Here is a 19,873-nt window from a genome sequence, read left to right as displayed (position 1 = left end):
TGCAAAATAAAATTATTGTAGGCTGTGGCTTTGGCTCTTATTAAAGTATTTATCACTTAATATTTCTGTGAGGTGTGCAACATGGTTAAAAGAAAGGACAACCATAACCATCAAGCCTTCTTCCTAGTAGGCTATTTTAATAAATTCTTGTACAGCAGCCACTCTCATTAAAGGTTGTCTTTTTTGTCGCTGCAAGCTTTTCTAAATCCTTTCAGATAAGTGGTTGGAAAGAAAAGACACTGTTTTAATCATACAACCATTTAAAAAAAATTATAAAATAACCATCAGCATGGCCAAGTGGAACCTCACACAGTTCTTCCATCGAAAAATGCATTTGATTTCTAAGGAAATCGTGATTGAGATCAGAATTCACTCAGGGAGTGGGGATTTGGATAAACCCCAATGCTTACAATCAGACGGGGATTTGCCACATTACTTTCTCTCCTGCTTCTTTGTTACAGATACTATATAAATTGCATGAGATAAACATACTGGTTATGTCATTTTAGGAGGTCAAATATGAGAAGAAAATTTGAATTTGACTATGCAAATATGGACTATTAAACTTTTGCTGCTTCTGCAGGAGCAGCTGCCTTCTCTGTGATGATCTGTTCGTACAGATCTCTTATTTTCAAACCGATGATAGTTTGGAAGAGACCAGTCCCATTGTTGCTGCCTGGGAAGTCGGCATGCTTCAACATCTGTTGCGTCACCTCCCCATAGAACTTGGTTGAGATGTTGCTAAGATGGCTCTCCACATATATGAGCTCATCTAATTTGTCAAACTGCCCATCCATCTCCAACACAGAAACCTATGGAAACCAAATCCAAAACGAGGTTGATCAACTGTAGAAACTGTGAATCCCACCATCCAACCAGCTCTGTGTTGATTCATGTGAGTTGGTTGTGTATTAGAGTTTTATACACTAGTTACTATATGGCCCAGCTTGCAGATTAGTTCTTGACGTCGAATTTCTATAGTAGAAACTATTTCACCATTTATTTTACATTTATTTGCCCCAATTTTGGGAGCTATCATTCATATTAATAAAAATGCTGCAAAAAATGGAAATGGAGCTGTGTCATGAAGTTATGGAGGCTTTCCATCTAATAATATTTAAATTTATTGGAGGGCTTGATACTTGGCTTGATTCCCAAGACAAAAAACCTCCTCAGCACTCCAATTTCAGAATTGCTAATAAACAGACCATAAACTTGAAATCTTTCCTCTTTATCTATTTGAATCAACTTTAAGATTTTGTTTTTGCCATGTATTTTTATTAAGAGTTATATGTGCCATCAGCGCAGGCTTTTCACAACCTTTAATCATATTAAAATGGATCCATTTCTCCTGTTTCATTTGGTTTTGCAATCATCATTTTTGTGACTTTCTGATTGGTTCGCAAGTTAATTGAAACAAATCAGACATTTGTATGGTGATTTGTGTGTGTGTGTGTTTGTGTGTGTGTGGTTGGGGGATGGATTCTAGCTCTCATGACTCAAGAGTTACCTCATGGGAGAAGTAGGCATCTGGGCCATAGAAGAATTTGATTCCGGGGTATGAGCAAGTCAGTTTCCTCCCACAGGGTATCCAAGAGATGGTGGAGCCTTCATCAAAGAGGTAAACTGGGCTGAAATACTTCGACCCTTCTTTCATAATCAAGCGAACCCGCAACACTTTCCCTTCATTGTCATCAGGAATCAATTGGGTTGGCAAAACATCAATCACAGCATCAGCATATTGCTTCTGTGGGTCTGCAAAGGGTGACAATTTAGTGATGTAAGGACTGTGCCAGAAAGAAAATATGCTCATAAATATAAACAAGAGTCATATCTATACGTATTATCTTATGATCATCACACAGAAAATGGCAGTAAGCCATCAAGTTTTACAGTCTTGACTATGCCTCATTTAGTTTACAGGTGATCCAAATAGCAAAGGTCACTCTTCGTTTGTGAGGTTCTATTTGCAGCATATATCACAAATCACTAACGATGAGGATTCAAACCTTGCCTTGGTGGTGACACATTAACGTCAAATTGCTCCAAATATATCAATAATGACAACTAGTTCGGTTTCTCTAAGCAAGCAAGAGCACTTGGCATCTAGCAATTGGAGAAATAGAGATTGGGCTGTCTATGAAAAGTACCAATGTAGGCATCAAAGTCAGGTTTTCGAGACTCAATGCTAGCTTTAATGCTTTCAAGACTATGCCCGCGTTCAGCCATATCTCTCTGCAATTCACAAAATTAATCTGATTCAAGGACATGCAAGCTATATCTACAATATGTAGTGAAATCAGTTAGGGCTCCAGTCACTGACCTGGATTTTCCATGCAAACTTGACCTCATTGCTGATGTCCAAATAGATGCTGAAGTCCAAGAGATCCCTCACACGAGGATCATACCTGAAGATTGAGGAAGAAATCAAGAATTGTAGTCAAGTTTCATACTAGGTGAAACAGCTTCCCAAAAGCAGATAGCTTTGCCCCAAGATTCAGAAACAATTGTTTATCTTATCACCAAGAGTATGAACAATCTTGTCTGTGGCGAGAGGGAACTGGTGCGACTCACAAGATTTGTTGCCAAACATGCGGAGTTGGTTGATTATGGAGTTGCCAAACCAGCAATTGTTGGCCCGAACTTTTTGTATGTGCATACCGGGTATTCCACTTTCTTTTTACATGTTAAATAAGAAAAAATCATCCCCTTTGGATGGTTATGCTATAAGGAAGGCAACTTGTAGGATCTAAAAAATTGGGGACATGCTGCTGCAGTATCAGACATTTTCTGTGAACATATTTCAGTCTTGAGATAATACTATAAATGTCTGCAAAAATATCTAGCACTTCAATGAAGAGTGCACGAGAGTCGCATTCCTGTGCACCCTTCATTGAACATCAGCATCAACTAGTTTTTAGGAAGCATCTATGTGAAGCAACTATGCCCAATAGGCACTTATTACTCATCATACACAGGTTGCTTGCTTGCTAGTCTGCGATGATCGTCTTGAGCTCAAAAAATAACAGAATTATATATCTAGATATCAGAAGAACATAAAATAGAATTATAAGCATTCTCGTCAAGTTGTCTATCAAATATATTTCAAGAAATATTTTATAGAATATCAGTCTGAATCATTTGCAGGTGGAATTAAGACAGATCAGAGCTAAAACGTTCATCATGTTCAAGCATAAAAATAACACAAAAGCACCTTCACATCATGACATAGCATGATTCATCTATCTAATGGTCATCCTATCAAAGATAAGAAACGTTGCAGAGACTAAATCAAGAATAAGAAAAAAGAAAAATCTCCGCATAAAAATGGAACACGAATCGCGAATGGCCACCCAACCGACAACACATGATCATACAAGCAGAGGAAATATGTAATGCTTTAAAGCAGGGGACGAACATCAATCACCATAACTTGAAAGAATAATATATAGATCAGATTTCGAATACTCCTGCAGTTAGTTAAATCAATTAAGATAAACACGATTAACGTAACAGACTAGTATGGTCATGAATTACAGTCAGAGACTAGTGCGCATGCCTGCATGCATGAAGGAAAAGAAAATATAAATAATTAATTAGGAAATATCACAAGTTCAAGTTCTAAACTGCATGGAAATTTACTACAAATAATCGCCGGCCAGAGTTCTTGGACAATTTACGCCCAACAAAGCGATAAAGGCAAACGAAGAGGGATGATTAAGTTCAGAAAACTTAAAAAGAACCAAGGAAACCACATTTACTAAGGGAACGAAAGAGGAGTCGTCATATAAAACCCGGGGAAACTCACATTGGATGCAGTCCTTCAATGACGAGGATCTTGGGAGGCTGGATGAGCTCGGGGGGGTCAAGCAGACCGGTGACATGGTTGTAGATAGGCTTCTCCACAGGCACCCCTTCCTTGAGGGCCTTCACCTGCTCATACATGAGGTCGAAGTTGTTGGCCCTGGGGTCCAAAGCTGTCACTCCCTTCTCCTTCCTCCCAGTCCTGTCCAAGGAGTGGTAGTCATCCAAACATATCACTGTGGTGGTGTCGCTGATCAAAGTGTTGGAGTCTGGGTTCCCTCCCCTGGGTGGTTCTGCTGCCCCTCCGAACACACTGGTCATCCTCCTCATGAAGGTGCTCTTCCCACACCCCGAGTCTGCTGCCAGTCCGATCACCACCGTCTGAGCCTCGGCAGAGCAATAGAAGGCCTGTGAATTATTCTTTCCTCCCCTCCCGCTGCTTCTCCTCCCCCCGGTGTAGAAGATGACCTGCTGCCTCTGGCTGAATCCGAAGTAAGTCTTCGTTGGGTTGGACGCGCAGCAGGGGGAGCGAAGGGAAGGGGTGGTGCTCGCTGCGCAAACTGCCATCTTTCAAGGGTGGCAGCTGAGGTCTGTGGCTCTGCTTTCCTCCAGGGGAAGGAAAGAAGAGGTGGAGAGGGAAATCTAGTTGGAAGAAGAGGGCACGAAGATGAGGGAAGGGAGTGGAGGTGTGCCTTCCCTTATTTTTGATGTTTTCGAGGGCCATTTTGAGTAGCTGAAAGTTTGTTTCCTACCGAATTATCTGCTCCGTACTCTATTCTCAAGAAGCCGTCGTTGTGGCCTCGGATTTTTCTCTGCCTCGCTGTAAATGTTTTTGTTTAGTGAGTGAAACCTACTGATTTGGATAATTGCTTCTTTTTTTTTTGCTTAATGCAATTGTAGCATGATTATTCTTGCTTGTTGTAGCATGGAGCGAGCTTGGCGGCTGTTTCACTAGCCTAGATATGGTCTGCCACGTGGCGATAGAAGGATGGTTGGTTGGAGATGAGGGAATGAAGGGTGGGGAAGTGAGGTGAACAGGGTCCATGAACCAAGGCGATAGATATTCAGATCAAGAGCTGCAGAGGGAGAACTGTACCATCTTAGAATATTTTGCTGCAATCCTTGGGGCTACAGGCATCTCCCAAGTCACCATCATGCTCACAGATTCTGATCTGTAGGAATATGCCTGCATGACAGTTTTAGTCTCCTTCCAGTTCTTCTAGTAGCTCAAATGTCGAAACTATACATTTTCCGTTCACCTCGTGAATGCCATGCAAAAGATTAGACCGGCCCAAGCCCTATCTCCATATCCTGTACCCAAGGCCCGGCCACCAGAAATGATAAGTCTTTTTTTTTTTTTGCTTTAAAAAAGAGGAAGGAGGGAGGAAGGGACAAGCCCGCCCTCGCATAGCAGCCCTCACTGGGCCCCCACCCCGCCAGAAGAATGTTTGATACAGGTAGAAATGTTACTTCTTTTGTCTCTTGTTAACAGACAAAAACTTTGGAGGTTGATGATCGAAACATTCTACACTGAGGGCCCGTCTATAAACCTGATATCATAAATGATTCATAAAACTGCAGATGATAGTAAGTGGGTTAGGAGACATGCTACACTACACATCGCATTATTACAAATGCAAGCCATGATTTAGCTGTTAGAATTTGTATTTAAGCGGATAATTGGAGATAGTATGGATGTAATAAATGAATTGTGGCACTGATAATTTAGAAAGAATTCAGACAGCTGATTTCTTAAATTTTAAGGTGAAGCAGACATTTAGAAAGTGCAGGCAAGCAGCATCCCATTCAAATTCTAGTTGCATTTAGAAACATCTGCAGACGCACTTCAAGTGCATGCAACAAATAATATATGGAAAATATTTCAGATACTTACAGTCATAGCATAACTTTCCTGGAAACAGATGAAAGAAACTTGAACTCCATTGCCTCAGGTGATACCTAGGAACAATATTTCATGAATCCATGATTTTACCGAGGCTCCAAGGGAACCACCACATCCTCCTCAATGGGGCTGTCCAACCCATCTAAATGGATAAATACAAAGTCAGAGCAGCGGCATCTGGAGGGTGGTTCACAAAATTTCAAGGCACCTTTTTGTCTCATTAGTCTTCTTTACCTTCAAGATCATTCTATATTTCGCATTACAACAGAAGGAACTAACAACCCCCCACATTTAACCTTTACATTGGAACTGTTAATGTAAACATAACTATGATCACAATGTGTTGTTAATAATTATAATTTGCATTCGACAGTAATGACAATAGTGATATTGGTAATAGATTTCGCTTTTACCCATGAAAACAACTTGTGTTGGTTAAGGAATCGTGAAAGCCACTTACGGGTTGCCTGAGGTCTTTGAATGTTATCAGACTAATAAGATGATCCTAACAAAGTCATAAAGGAGACCCAAGGATCCAGTAATGAGGCAATGCTTGATCCTGACACAATCCATATGCCTGTCATTGGAATGCCCTAAATCCCACTTCACAAACCTCAAATCGCAGCAACTAAAACCAAAGAGCATACAGCTGCAGTCACACACAAAAGGAAAAAAAAAAAGAAGAAAAACCCAAAGAAAAGGGTTGATGACATTAAGTTCAACCCGCAACTTCTGGAAACCTTCACCAGATAAAGATCTTGGAAAATGCAACAGAAACATGATGTTTCATATTAATAACCCCAGACCTCAGGCAAAAAGCAGAGGAGACCTTATTGATACAAAAATAACAGAAGAAAGAATTGGAATCATTTTGTACTCTGCCAAGCATTTGCACCCCTTCATCAAACAACATTTTTTTTCTAAAAAACGGAAAAAGAATAACAGAGAATGTGTGTGTGTGTGTGTGTGTGTGTGAGAGAGAGAGAGAGAGAGAGAGAATATAAGAAAGAATGTGGCGTAGACAGCTCAAGCAACAGGATAATGAATTAAAGGTTTCATGTTTGCTCCCAGCACCATCTTCATTTCTGCCTTCTGAAATGAATGTAAACTTTCTGCACACAGCAAAAACAGCCAACAGCTGTCAGCTGAAACATATAGAAGCAGTCAAAAATGATCCAGTATATATCCAAATGCTTCTAAGAATGCAGTCCAGATTGTTCACGACAATGAACACTCTCATGTAATGGTCTCTGTGTGAATATCTACAAGCATGATTTCATTAATAGTTACACTTGGAATTCACAGTGCAAAGATGCACAAGCTTTGGCATGCTGATGCCTGACAGTTAAACATTGGTTTTCAACAATTTAGTGTTGACCATAGAGCATAATGAATCTACATAACATACCAATCAAATAGCCTAACTTGAAAATTTATAACGAGAGGTTTCAAGATCCTGTTTACCATGCATATAATTGACATATTTCAGTTTTTTTTTTTTTAGAAAAAAAGATGGATAAAAAGGCCACAAGGTTGGTTGATAGATATACGATATACAGGATTTATCAGCACATATCATTCATTTATAATCAGTAATATGAAAAATGTTATCAAGAAAATCAAAGAAATTATGGACACTGATGTTGGGCTAACCCTCAAAAGAAGCAAAATTACAGTTTATGACAACAGCAAAGAGTAGAAATTCATGGCAAGATCTGCACCGCCGCCTACATATATGTGCAAAGACACAAGATTGCCAATGAGCAAGGAACATTTATGCACCCAACCTCCTCCAAACCTAACAATGCACAACCAGTTACAGCATTTGAATTTAAAAGGTAGAATTATATAAATGCATCAAAGGCAACAAGAAGTTCAGCGAAACCCATGTTGCTAGAAAACCTGGCTCCCATGCAATCAGGCATTATCAAACCTAAGGACCTTAACCAAGAAGTCTCATCTCATATATCTTACCCTAATGTCAACCCCCTAAGTGTTGAGATCCAAACCAAAGAAATTTTTTGACCAGAGAGAAGCCAGTCAAGAAACTTAAAAGGCTAACTGGCTTGTAAAAACCCTACCTTTTTGGTTATACATAGCCGATGCAGCTAGAGCAGTACCCTAAGGTTCCCTTAGATTTGGTAACTCTAGATGACAATTGAAAAAGAATATTTAATACACAGGATAGCATTCATCTCCAAAGTACAAAGTATAAGCCAAAATGTTGAATCAAATGCACACCCAAGAAATCCCTTAAAATTAGATCAATTTCCCAATATTTGGAAGCATACGGGGAAAAATTAATAATAAATACCAATAAAAAATGTGATTGATTGCATAACCATAATCACACCATAAGGAGGGAGCCCAGAGATTCCAAATGATTTTCTAAATATCTAAAATCTATTTTATGTATGATTATTAGTTGCTTTCCATCATGTTTTGATACACTTGAAACCAGCTGCTCCACCTTCATGTTCCTACCTCATTTACTAGAATGGGAGATTATACATTTTGGAATTTCTATTTGACCATTTCACCATTTTTTTACAAATAAAGGAATATTATAGAAATCTATTTGACCATCAAACAGGCGATGGTCTAAAATTTCTAGAATGGGAGATGATAACCCAAGAAATACAAGACATAAGAACAATATAATCGCATTGTTCATTTGTCCTAAATATCAATACATTACACTGAAAAGATCATTGCAACTTAGTTAAGATTGCAGATAAAACCCATCAAATAAGTAAAACGAAAAAACCGAAGTAAATCATCATCTTGGTCCTATCATGAGAATTGGCTATATCTATTACAATCATGAGCTTATTTAGTTAAGAATTTATTAAAGAACCTGTATGGGCAACAAACACCTAATTAGAGCAAAAACAACTTCAATAAACAACTTCAATTTAGAATACTGGTGCACATTACAAAAAGAGAGGGGAAAAACATGAAAATGAAATTACTATAATAGCTCAGCCATATGCCAAGGAATCCATCATCTTAACAACACTCTCCAAACTTAATTGTTGACTAAATGAAATAAGGGACTCTTATCTTATACATTTAGTAATTGCACACAGCACCATATTGATTACAACCTGAATGCCTGACATGTTAAAACAATAAGCAAAAGAATGAATACGCCAAGAACTCTTTGCAGTAAGCAGTAACACCTTGCAGTAGAAACAAAAGATAGTTCAAAGATTATATCTGTAAGAAACAGAAGCAAAAGCAATTCTACAAAAAGTTTCATTGGGATTGTCAATGGACCCAGGTCCAGCCCATGTCCGATAAAGTCCATGCCCGAGAAGTTGGGATTTGGAGTGTTTAGGGAATCCAAAGGGCCAGAATTTGACCCACTTACCCAGATTTAAATGAGTATGCATCTAGTCACACATTATCCATTCAATTTACTTGGTTCAAATTACAGGTATACATTAACCCCTCAACTGAAAAATAAAACCTATATATATCCTCTCCCGTCTCTTTTCTCATCCACTACCAACCCTCTTTCATCCTTCTCCTCCCTTTCTCCATTCTCATCTACTACCAACCCTCACTTATCCTTTCTCAATAGTTGAACCACACCTTCTCTATACACCCATCTTTTCCCCTTCCCTTCTCCTTAATTATCCACTGCCAACCCTCTCTCATTGTTTCTCCAACTGCCCCGCTCCCACTTCTCTTCTTTGATCTACGACCTTGATCTACTACAAAAACCAAACAAGTTTAAATTCTTCATTGGCATTCTCAATGCAAGAGGTCTTCTTCATCCTCTACTTCTCTCCCTTCTTGACCCTCCTCCACGCCCTCCACCTAAACACTGGATTCATCTGTTGCTGCTTTCTTTATCGGTTGCTTCTTCTTCATCATTGCCAACATTAGTACTTCTCTCTCACCCTCCGCTAGGAGATGGCCAAAAGATGGTTACTTCCACTTGACATGAATCCTTGGTAATGGCAAGGCTTGAGATAGGCCAATGTTGGTAGGACTAATCCCAATCTTGGTTCAGATACAGACTGGAAAGTGACCATCAAACTTTTCTATGGACGCTAGCTAACCCAAGTCTTATAGTCCAACCTGGAGATGGACCCAACACACGAGTTTGGCCAGGTTTGGCCTATTTTCAGTCCTACATGTTTGGTGGAAACTGAACCGTATGACAGGCATACAGAACACTTTTTAAGGCATTTAAACAATATTATTATTTTGAACCATGCTCTTACAATACTCAGAACATGATATATAAAGAAGAAACCTCTCCTACTGATTCTATTCACTTCAAACAAATCAGCTTTTTCTCTAAACCCAGCCATCATTAAATTCTTACATAGCAAAAGCTCATCATTGTACTATTAAAAGAGAGGGACATGGAAGGAACGAGATTGATAAGGCAGACATCTTGGTCTCCATTTTGTGCAAGTACAGTTGGTCATCCCTCCTATACACATTTCTCACAAAGAAAGCCCTGTGCTTCCTTGCTAAATATTGATAGGACAAAGGGAAGAGGCGCTCAACTAGGAAATCCTTTCTTCCTAATGTCATCCTTTATAGTCTGATATTGTTGAGGAGAACTTATGAACTGCATGGAGATTCCCACTCCCTTTCTTCCTTCCAAAAGACATTGTATACAGTTAAAGAGACAGATTCGATTTCCCTTCCCTATTCCATGCTATGGGCATGTTAAGTTTTGCTCCCTTCCTCAACTCTTGCTCTCTTCTTGTGCATGTGATTGATAGTTTGAGTTGAGATTGAAGCTCAAGTGGATGGTATTTTGTGTCTCGACTTACATATACAATTTCAAGTTTAATGTTAACAAGCAGTTATAATAGAACACATCAAGATGCATATATATACATGTACATGAACATGTACATACAAATATACATATATGTACACACATATGCATGTGGATAGGTTCATATATGTGCATGGGTGTGGCCTGTTACATTAAACAAAACTAATGCAGGTTTTGCCACTCACCTGAAGTACCCACAGGCTTATAAGTGTTTCTAAGCAAAATAAGCCAAATCCGACCAAGTAAAAGACCTGCAATCACAGCAAGGAAGATTAAATTTTATTTGACATAAACATGAATTGATTAGAAAGAGGATAATTAATTTAACAATTACACACATAAGATGAAATTTTTTTTTGCTCTTTATATTGCACTACTACTAAAGAGATTATGAAATAATCAACATCACAAAAATATAAAATTTTACTTTAGGCTACAGGTATAAGGCCTATAGGCATACTTGGAGGAAAAAAAATGCCGGGCTCATGTTTTTCAATAACATCATACCTTCTACAGCTGAGATAACATTCCTAAGAAAACAATAACAGCTATGCACTCAGTCATGTACTATGACTTACCCCCACCAACACTTGATCTGAGATAGCATCAATCACAGCCAAGATACCCCTGATAGCAGAAAAAGAACTTCCCATTAATAACACAGAGGCCAACACATCTTCACGGAATAAGACAGCACTAAAATGTTGACAGATAAACTGAAGAATCGCACATAAGCATATTTAGTGTCAAAATGCTATACGAGATAATGTTTGCATAACAAAACAAAAACCTACTCTCTTTGTAAGGTTATCTTCTCCCCGTGTTCATCTCCTTTCTTCCTTTTACATTTTAAACAGAAAATGACCAGTGAAAATAAGATTAAGAAGATTTCATAAACTTAACCATCTTTCAATAATATAATGTGCTCAAGCAAGTGCATGCTTTAGAAATAAATGTTCATCTGGTGACTGTTATATCTAGCGCCAATTGTCCACAAATCTAATCCACAATACTATCTTCTATGTATTAGACATATACAAGTTGTGCCTCAAAAAATTTACTCAGTTGTGGGCCAAAGTTACACCTAATAGGTGCTTCTCATGAACCAGAATTTAAATTTGTGAATGGCATCCTGTGGCTGATCAATGGACATGCTATTTCCCCCACTCATAGAGGGCATTTAGTATGGGGCGACCATCTCGAGATCAAAGGTGATGTGGGTGGAAGTAATAAGATCACCACGTTTAGTTACACCATGATAATCCTACATGGCATTGATCCCAAATCACCCTCCCTCCTCAAATCACCGCCCAATCAAGTGACGAGAAACTCATCCATGAGATCAGGTATGCAAGATCACCACAGGGCAGTGATCATGGACTGAAATTTGGAGATAAAAATGCCCCTTAGTCCAGTGAAAATAATTAGTATATCAATATACGCAATACATTACATCAATATTATATATATTATATTATATCAATATTCCATATATTGTATTTATAATATATATCATATTATAATGTATTATTAATCATATTATTATTTGATTATAATTTAAGTTATAACATAAGTATATTATTGTACTTTATATTTATATTATGAAATTACTTAATATATGATTTCTATTTTGCTTATTTTCCTAATCAAAATATTGTTATTAAAAAATAATATATTATAAATATAAATAAATATATTAATTCTATCATAATAAATAGGGTTTTTTGCATGAATATCCTCCTAAATATCGAATTTTGCACGAATACCCTTCCAAAATTGATATTTGCATATATACCCTCGTAAAACACTTGTTTTGTCATTCTACCCTTTTTTTATTTTTGTTTTTGCATATGTATCCATGCTATCTAACGACGTTAAAAAATTAACGGTTTCAAATTAAAATGACTGAAATACTCTTAATGGGTAGACATGCAAATAGATCGCGATCCCGATAGCAGAGAAAGAAGACAGAGACAATAGCATAATTTTAATATTTTATTTTATTTTTAATTAATATAAATGTGATTTTTCTTAACGCCGTTAAAACAACCGTTATATTACAGACATTTATACAATAACAGAGTTTTATGAGGGTATACATGCAAATATCAATTTTGGAAGGATATTCATGCAAAATCCGATATTTAAAAGGATATCCGAAATTTTTTTGGCGTATCGAGTGTCAGTATGCCACCCATACCGAGTACCGATACCGAACCGGTACAGTATGATATACCTTGTACTATCGGGCCAGTATGATGTACCATGGCTAAAACATATCATACAAAATACGGTAATTTTAGATCATTGGAGATCAGATTATTCCGAAATAAGGATCACTAGTGTTCTGAGATCATCTCGGCGATCCCATTTAGGTCACCAAACTGCACCATAAGAGATTATTATCACTAAGGATATAAGGGAACAGATCTATCTTGACTAGGATTCGTTGAACCACCCCAAACCAACCGATTCGGAGCATACCAAACAAAAGTGGAACTAGGATGGTTTGCCCTTCCAATTTGGGCAAAGGCCGAATAACCCCAAATTAGGCTGAACCAACTTGTTCCGCCCGATTCTAAGCAATTCAAATAGTTCAAGGGCCAAATTGAAGTCTTTTCTCCTTATAAGCTCCCTAAACTCAAAATCTCTCTCCCTCCCTCCCTCCCTCCCTCCCTCCCTCTCTTTCGCATTAATCTCCATGCTCGTACCTGCCCCTGCCAATTGCCCCAAACCTCATCGAGCCCTTTGTCATCATTCCACCTCCCTCCTACAACCTCAACTTTCTCCACCTCTGCCACATCTTTGGCCTTTTCAACCAACAACAATGACGAAGGCCAAGCCTTCAAAGGCCCTCAAGTGTCTTGGCCTCGATGCTAATGCCATCAGGTACCCCTCTCTCTCCCCCCCTCCCCGTTGAGTTCTTAATGGAGAGAATCACGAGAAGAAGAATAGGACTTTTGCATGGAGCAAAGCCCAACTAGCATGGTCAAGCATACTATGTTGGTACACTAATTACTTAGCATACTGTATTGACTTAGTACCTGGCCAGTACAAGTTTTGGCGCTAGTTTGGCTAATCTTGATGTCAACTTGCATATTAGATGTCAAATCATGCAGTCAAAAACTGAGTGATGGTTGTTCTCGATCCAAGTTATTCTAATTCATTTGTACCGAGTCGTGTCTCATTGAGTTCTACACTGATGAGCAACCATTCACCAAAGAAATAGGAAGATTCATAGTAGGTTTGAAAATTCGGTTTAAGTTTCTAAATATAGACCAGTCAAATCAAGGTAGGTTAGGAAATTCGATGTCAGTTTCGATTTTGGCTAGGTATGGAGTTTCAATTTTGGCAATTTTAGTAATGTAGGAAGTTCTGTTCTCGATTCTAAAGTCAAATAAAAAGAGAAATCAAAAAAGCTTGACAACAAAAGGAAAATACAAGAAGCCAAGAAAAGTAATTCTACAATATTTTGGGGTAATATTGTGTCACATATAGGAGCATATTTGATAATTCTAGGTTGAAGTTGACTTGCATATAAGTGGAATTCATTAAATATACGAGTATTACATATTGCAAACATTTCATGTATTGAATTTACTTGTTGAACTTCAGTTCTTTGAAATTCAGTATATTTAGCAAATAATAAGTTTTTTAGAGCCTAGCGTATTCAAATAATTTTCTTCAATTTTTAGGAGAACTCAGAAATATATCTAATTCAGACATTTCTTTCTCATATTTTGAGGCAAAGTGATTATATAATCTCGCACGTATACTACAGAATGATATTTTGTTTTATTTAGAAAAAGATGTTACTTCTATGACAGGCATTGTGTTTAATTATTCACAATAATCTATATAAAATATTATAATAAAGGCATCTTCAAAAGCCTTAGCCCAGTTATCTTTGTTACTGATTCCCTCATTTAACTCAAGAAAAGAAAGAAACCATAGAAAAATGATACTATTTAGCCCAAAATAAATAAGGAAATGGCCCCAATCAGATTGAAACATCAAGAAAAGAAACAGAAAAAGCATGCATGGCGGGTTTCAGTTAATTTCATCCAAAACTATTGAAACTGGACTGAAACCCATATTTACAGCCAAACCAAAACCCAAAATTGGGGGTTCCATTTCAGTTCAGTCTCTACCAAAACTTAAAAACCTTGATATAAAGAGACACATGAAAATTAGCACATGCACCATTCCTCTTGCATTCGTAGGGAATTAATTGTCAATTTGCACCATTCTGTATTATATGTTGCTTACCTACTGCCCAAACATGGGCATGGTACAAGGGATAAATACCTATGTATCATGCTGTCCATACCAATGCATGACACTCTGCACAGGCACACTCCTTTTTCACCCCCTTCTAATGAGCCTGGCATGTGGCCTAGCATCTGACTAGCATACCATGATATAGTATGGAAATGTATCATGGTTATTGACCAACGTAAAAACAATATGCTGTAATTCTAGTGCTCTCAATCTATTAGGATATGATTTAAAAGAGGCTTTTACAAACATATGAAACCAAGGTTCTTTAATACAACAACAATCATGGAATTAATTTTAAAAAAGCATTGGGTTTGATGAAGAAGTTATGGTCTATTGTGAAAATATATTTGCTTCCATACTACTCTTTTAAATCAGCCAGGAAATAAAATTCAATCTCTATAAAATAAAAGATATTGTTTTGATGAAACTATTCAGCAAAGATTCCAAACTAAAACTGCTTCACTATGAAAATCAAAAACAAGCAGGATGACTTACGTCAATGACTTTCCCTGAAATAAAATTGGAGGAGCAATAGCAGCAAAGATACAGAAACCAATGTGGAACTGCACCATGACAACATGAGCAAAAAATATCAGCAAGAGACAAATCAGTTGGTAGTTCACAAGAGGTCATCAATAGGAATTACCAGGTACACAAGGAAAAACCAGCCAAACTTCAATGCACTATTAGTCCTGATTAGAAAAACAACAAATAAGCAACAACTAATTGAATCAACTCCTTTTGATTTATGCAACAGTGCAAAATGAAGCCAATCAATCAAGACAAAAATCAGATGTTCCATTAATTTCTAATACCAAAAATTTATTTAGTGTGTGCGTGCATGGATTTAAATAAACCAATCTATTCTTCCTGTCATTTACCAAATAGATGCCATATCACTAGCAGGAATAGCTCCCTTTAGCCAAGATAAATCCTCAATTTGTATAAGCTTGGCTTGACATAATATAACCATGAAAATCTAATGTAGAATTCAACATCAACAACAAGAATTGGAAGTATAATCAATCTGACACTAGTAACTTCTAACAGCCTACCTCATTGCACGATAAAGAGGCCTGTACCAGAGCACATATGAAAGAGGGCATCCAAGTGAAGCATAAATAGTCGCAAGGAAGAAGATTATAATCCCTGTAGATAGAAACAGTAAAGTAAACCTATAAGGAAGACTACAGCATAAATGCACAAGACTAGTATTCTCAAGCTTACCTCCACCTCTAATCCAACAGACGATCACTGCAGTGACATTCCATACAAGACAAAGAACTATCCCTGAAAGTGCCAGTATATATACGTACTCATGAATTATAATGGGTAGAAGAATGGCATAATATAAATGTAGTGCATTGATAGCATATGTGAACCATGATTGTGCAATAGATCTTTCAACACCCATATGTTCCCAAGTTTGAGTATAAGGAATTATATACTTAAAGAAGACATTCCGGAAAAATGATGAAGATCAACAAGCATCAAGGATTGGCTGACATCTGACTTACTAGCACCAAACTGGTCTGGAAAGGCATTTTTCAAAGAGCAACCAAAAATAGGTGGAAGTGTCATAAGAGATTAGACCAATGAAATGCATATACTATTCTGTGAAGTAACTAACTTGTATGCAAGATCCGTAACTAAATAACAAATAACACAAAACTGGAGCAAAAAGATACCACCCACCGCCATCAAAAGCTAAATGTGGAGAATCACCAAAGGGAATTAACTGTTAAAACAAAATTGTTATAAAAACCTTCTAATCCAAGTTTATAGTTTAATCATCTACCGCATAGCAAGTCCATCCATTAATGAAAAGTGCTTGACTTCGTTGAAAATTTTGTTTCCATTGCAACCAAAGTACACTAGGTCACTCAGCCTAGTAGCATCACAAATATCTCTCTCAATCTACCAAGGCTCTACATACAGGGTCTTCATCGAGATAAAGGTCGAAAACCTTGAAGGCTACAGTGCTTTTGTTGATTCAGGTGTAACAAATCTAGAAGAGAGATTAGTCACATTCTTCCTATAGCCATTTGAATAAATAATATAGGAACTTAAAGAAGTCTTATCCAACTCTATCATCTAGATAAATTTGACCATCATCGACAATGCATCTTCAAATAAGCATCATCTGTTTTTTTTTCCCTCCAAATCTCCCAAGAAACTGCTCTAACAAGAGGATTTCAAACTTATTTGCTTACTTTTGCCTATATTAAAATGCTGCCCTCTAGTAATATCCAAGAATATTAAAGGAATAGCAGAGTGACACCTATCAATAAGGGTATCAAAAAGATGATAGGAGTATTATAAAACAATCATAAGAAAATCCTGGTTAATTAAGCAATTAATAAATCAAAATAGTTCAGTATATGAATGACATAATAATAGGAAAGCTGGACATAAAATGTAAGAATAGATTTAAGTTATAAAAAAATAAAGTCTATAATTATCATGTTGTGCAGCTCTACAACCACGATACACTTATATAGTAGCTTTTTTCCTTAATGAAGAAGAAAGCGAGAATACCTTGAGTATACTTCTTCAGAAATAGTCAAAAAGAACTAAAAAGTAACTGAGTATACATAAGTGTCATATACTTCAGTGAAAAAAATATGGAGTGAAGACCTATTTGGGAAAGCATAAAGTAAATCCCATACCCAGCCAGCTTGCAAAAGCCAGATATTGCAACCTCTGAGCATGTACCGGTATCTCCTTAGCTATGTCATGATGAATGATTGGGAAAAAGGGAGGCCAGTTCTTCTCCTCCGTAGAAACGCCACCTGTGTTGACAAGATACAGGCACATATGACCACTGATAAACCATCATCAAATGAAGTGCCTACTCTACACCAGTCACGTTAACGCATAAATTGGTTAGAAACTTCAAAACCTACCACTTGATAAAGCATCCTCCCTGCGTTTAATGGCCTGAAATAGCACACAAAGTGTCTTTTAACTTTTAACCAAGATAATGTATTGCAAATTATATAAAAAAGAAAATGGAAAAAGAAATCAAAAGCTTGATGACAATGTGATATTTTCAGCTATGTATAACACTGATTTTTAGGGGATTTATTTTAACAAGAAAAATGAAGCAAAAGGAAATGGCCGAAGATTGATGGCAACAAAAATGGAATAAATGACTTTGAATGAAATTAGTAATGAATTAGTCATAGGCTGACCGTTTCTCTCCTTTTCAGATCCGCTTCCAATGTTGCAAGTTCTTTTGCCTTCTTCTTTGTATCCTACACAGACCAACACAAAATCCCACAATCAGCTCGACAAAGAGCTAAGTTAACCCCAAAAACCTGTGAAACAGCATCTCATACATTCATTGTCTCCAGTGGTATGTCAACAGTAGCATCATGTTTATTGCCAAAACCCAGAGGCAGAGATGACAGTGAAGGGAAACGCAATTTTGAACCAGGACCTGCACCCTTCTGCAATGCAAAACATCAGCTTCCCCATTACAAGAATTGAAATTAACAACAAAATTATCTCAGACAATGAAAAAGAATATTTTAAACATTAAATAGTAAAAGCACACTAGCTTACACACTCCTGCAGAAATTTCCGGAACAATGGGGAAACTAGGATGGGTTTCTTGCGGGAGAATACCCACAATAAAAAATCAAGTTAAACAACCATATAATTTAAAATCAATCAAGAACTCTTCCATAGAGAATATCTAGAATCCCAGTCCCATCATCACATTCCACCGATCAAGAGTGCATGGCAACCGCAGAATCACCTTAAGTACGGTGAGGATTAGGGTTTTATGTTCCGATTTACGCTAGGGTTTCTTTCAAGAATTTTCAATGTAAATATCCAATCTCCCGAGTCGAAAACAGAGGTCAAGATCCAATTTAGACCAATAAAAAAAAGGAAATTCTATACTGCTCCTGATTATTCTGTCTCTATCTCATTCATAAAGAGCAGACGTAACCCTGAGTCCTTTTTTTTTGGGTACACAATCCGATCGTAGTATCATAATAATTGGATCGTTTTTTTATATTCTATACGAGATTCCATAAAATGGGAGTGATATATTTTTTTCCAGGAATATTTTATCTATTCATTTCCGTTTGTATCAATTCGACTGCAAGAAAATCGGTAATTCTAGATTAAAAAAATCAAAGAAAGATCATGCAAAACAGGGAAGAAATTCAAAAGAGAAAGAGAGGGAGATGGATATTTATTTATATGGAGAAAGAAGGGGATGGTGACGTTACGGAGAAGGGATTGACTTCTTCTTCTTCGTCGAAGGGGTTGGTATCGTCGCGGCGCGCCATAGTCTCTTTGACCGAATCGCGCAAAACGTTTTCGCAGGGAAGAGCCGATGGGATGGGGACTTCAAACCCTTCTCTGTCTCTTCCTCTTTGCCTTTTCAACCCGACAAGAAGGCTATATAGTGAAGGCGACGGGAGTCAAAAGAAACGAGGAAACATGACGCCGATAATTTACGTCTTTGCCACTCCACGCGCTCGACGGTATATAAATGCCGACGGGATCGGAATTCGGAATGATATTGCGGCGAATTATTCGCTGATCCTATCGACGCTAAATTAAAAAAAAAAAGATTTCTTTCGGACGCGAAACGTTTATGCGGGTTCCTTAACATATGAGCAGGTTATTGCATGCCAAAAGCCCAATACCAAGAGAAATTATACCCTACAACCACTTGCACCATAAAAATAAGGGGTAATTAATTTCCCACTCTCCAAAAGAGCGCGCTATAACAAAAAGTTTCGGTTGATCGGTGTTAAAATCTTTTGTTCAATATCTTTACCAAATTTACTTTTCAGTTTTTAAGCCCTTTTTAATTTTTTTGAAAAGGCCGAAAATGCTCCTGCCCTCCTCATCTCCCATTCCCAGAAGGAGAAGAAGAAAAAGGCACCGCCGCCAACCACGGCCCGCCCCCGCCCGAGCTCCCTCCTGCGGCCGCCACCGGCCCCGGCTCGCCTCCTCCCAAACCCCCTCCCGCAGCCCCCTCCCACGACCTCGCCCCCTCCCGAGCCCTCTCTTGTGGCCGCGCCACCAGGATTGCCACAGCCCCTGCCCCCTCA

The 19,873-nt window shown here is 37.8% G+C and overlaps 2 protein-coding genes across 2 annotated transcripts; both read right to left on the bottom strand.

Moving 5' to 3' along the window:
* Nucleotides 1-313: 313 nt before the first annotated feature.
* On the bottom strand, nucleotides 314-4,513 carry LOC103720990 (phosphoribulokinase, chloroplastic-like). The gene is made up of 5 exons (XM_008810994.6): nucleotides 3,809-4,513; nucleotides 2,324-2,408; nucleotides 2,151-2,235; nucleotides 1,511-1,755; nucleotides 314-812 (listed from the first exon to the last, which is right to left on the bottom strand). Exons 1-5 carry the CDS (start codon nucleotides 4,369-4,371, stop codon nucleotides 561-563), a joined length of 1,230 nt encoding a protein of 409 aa, XP_008809216.3. The 5' UTR covers nucleotides 4,372-4,513; the 3' UTR covers nucleotides 314-560.
* Nucleotides 4,514-5,151: 638 nt separating this feature from the next.
* LOC120108319 (secretory carrier-associated membrane protein 4) lies at nucleotides 5,152-19,203 on the bottom strand. Its single transcript, XM_039121907.3, has 12 exons — nucleotides 19,040-19,203; nucleotides 18,137-18,247; nucleotides 17,990-18,052; nucleotides 17,702-17,735; nucleotides 17,465-17,587; nucleotides 16,023-16,085; nucleotides 15,851-15,944; nucleotides 15,442-15,487; nucleotides 15,291-15,358; nucleotides 11,093-11,141; nucleotides 10,700-10,765; nucleotides 5,152-6,819 (listed from the first exon to the last, which is right to left on the bottom strand). The coding sequence occupies exons 1-12, from the start codon at nucleotides 19,097-19,099 to the stop codon at nucleotides 6,787-6,789; spliced, it is 810 nt and encodes a 269-aa protein (XP_038977835.3). The 5' UTR covers nucleotides 19,100-19,203; the 3' UTR covers nucleotides 5,152-6,786.
* Between the last annotated feature and the right edge of the window lie 670 nt (nucleotides 19,204-19,873).

Source organism: Phoenix dactylifera, chromosome 6, assembly GCF_051530095.1.
Source record: "Phoenix dactylifera cultivar Ajwa chromosome 6, Ajwa_hap1_PhDact_Kaust_v1.1, whole genome shotgun sequence".
In the NCBI taxonomy this organism is placed as follows: Eukaryota; Viridiplantae; Streptophyta; class Magnoliopsida; order Arecales; family Arecaceae; genus Phoenix; species Phoenix dactylifera.
This window is presented reverse-complemented; position numbering and strand designations above follow the sequence as displayed.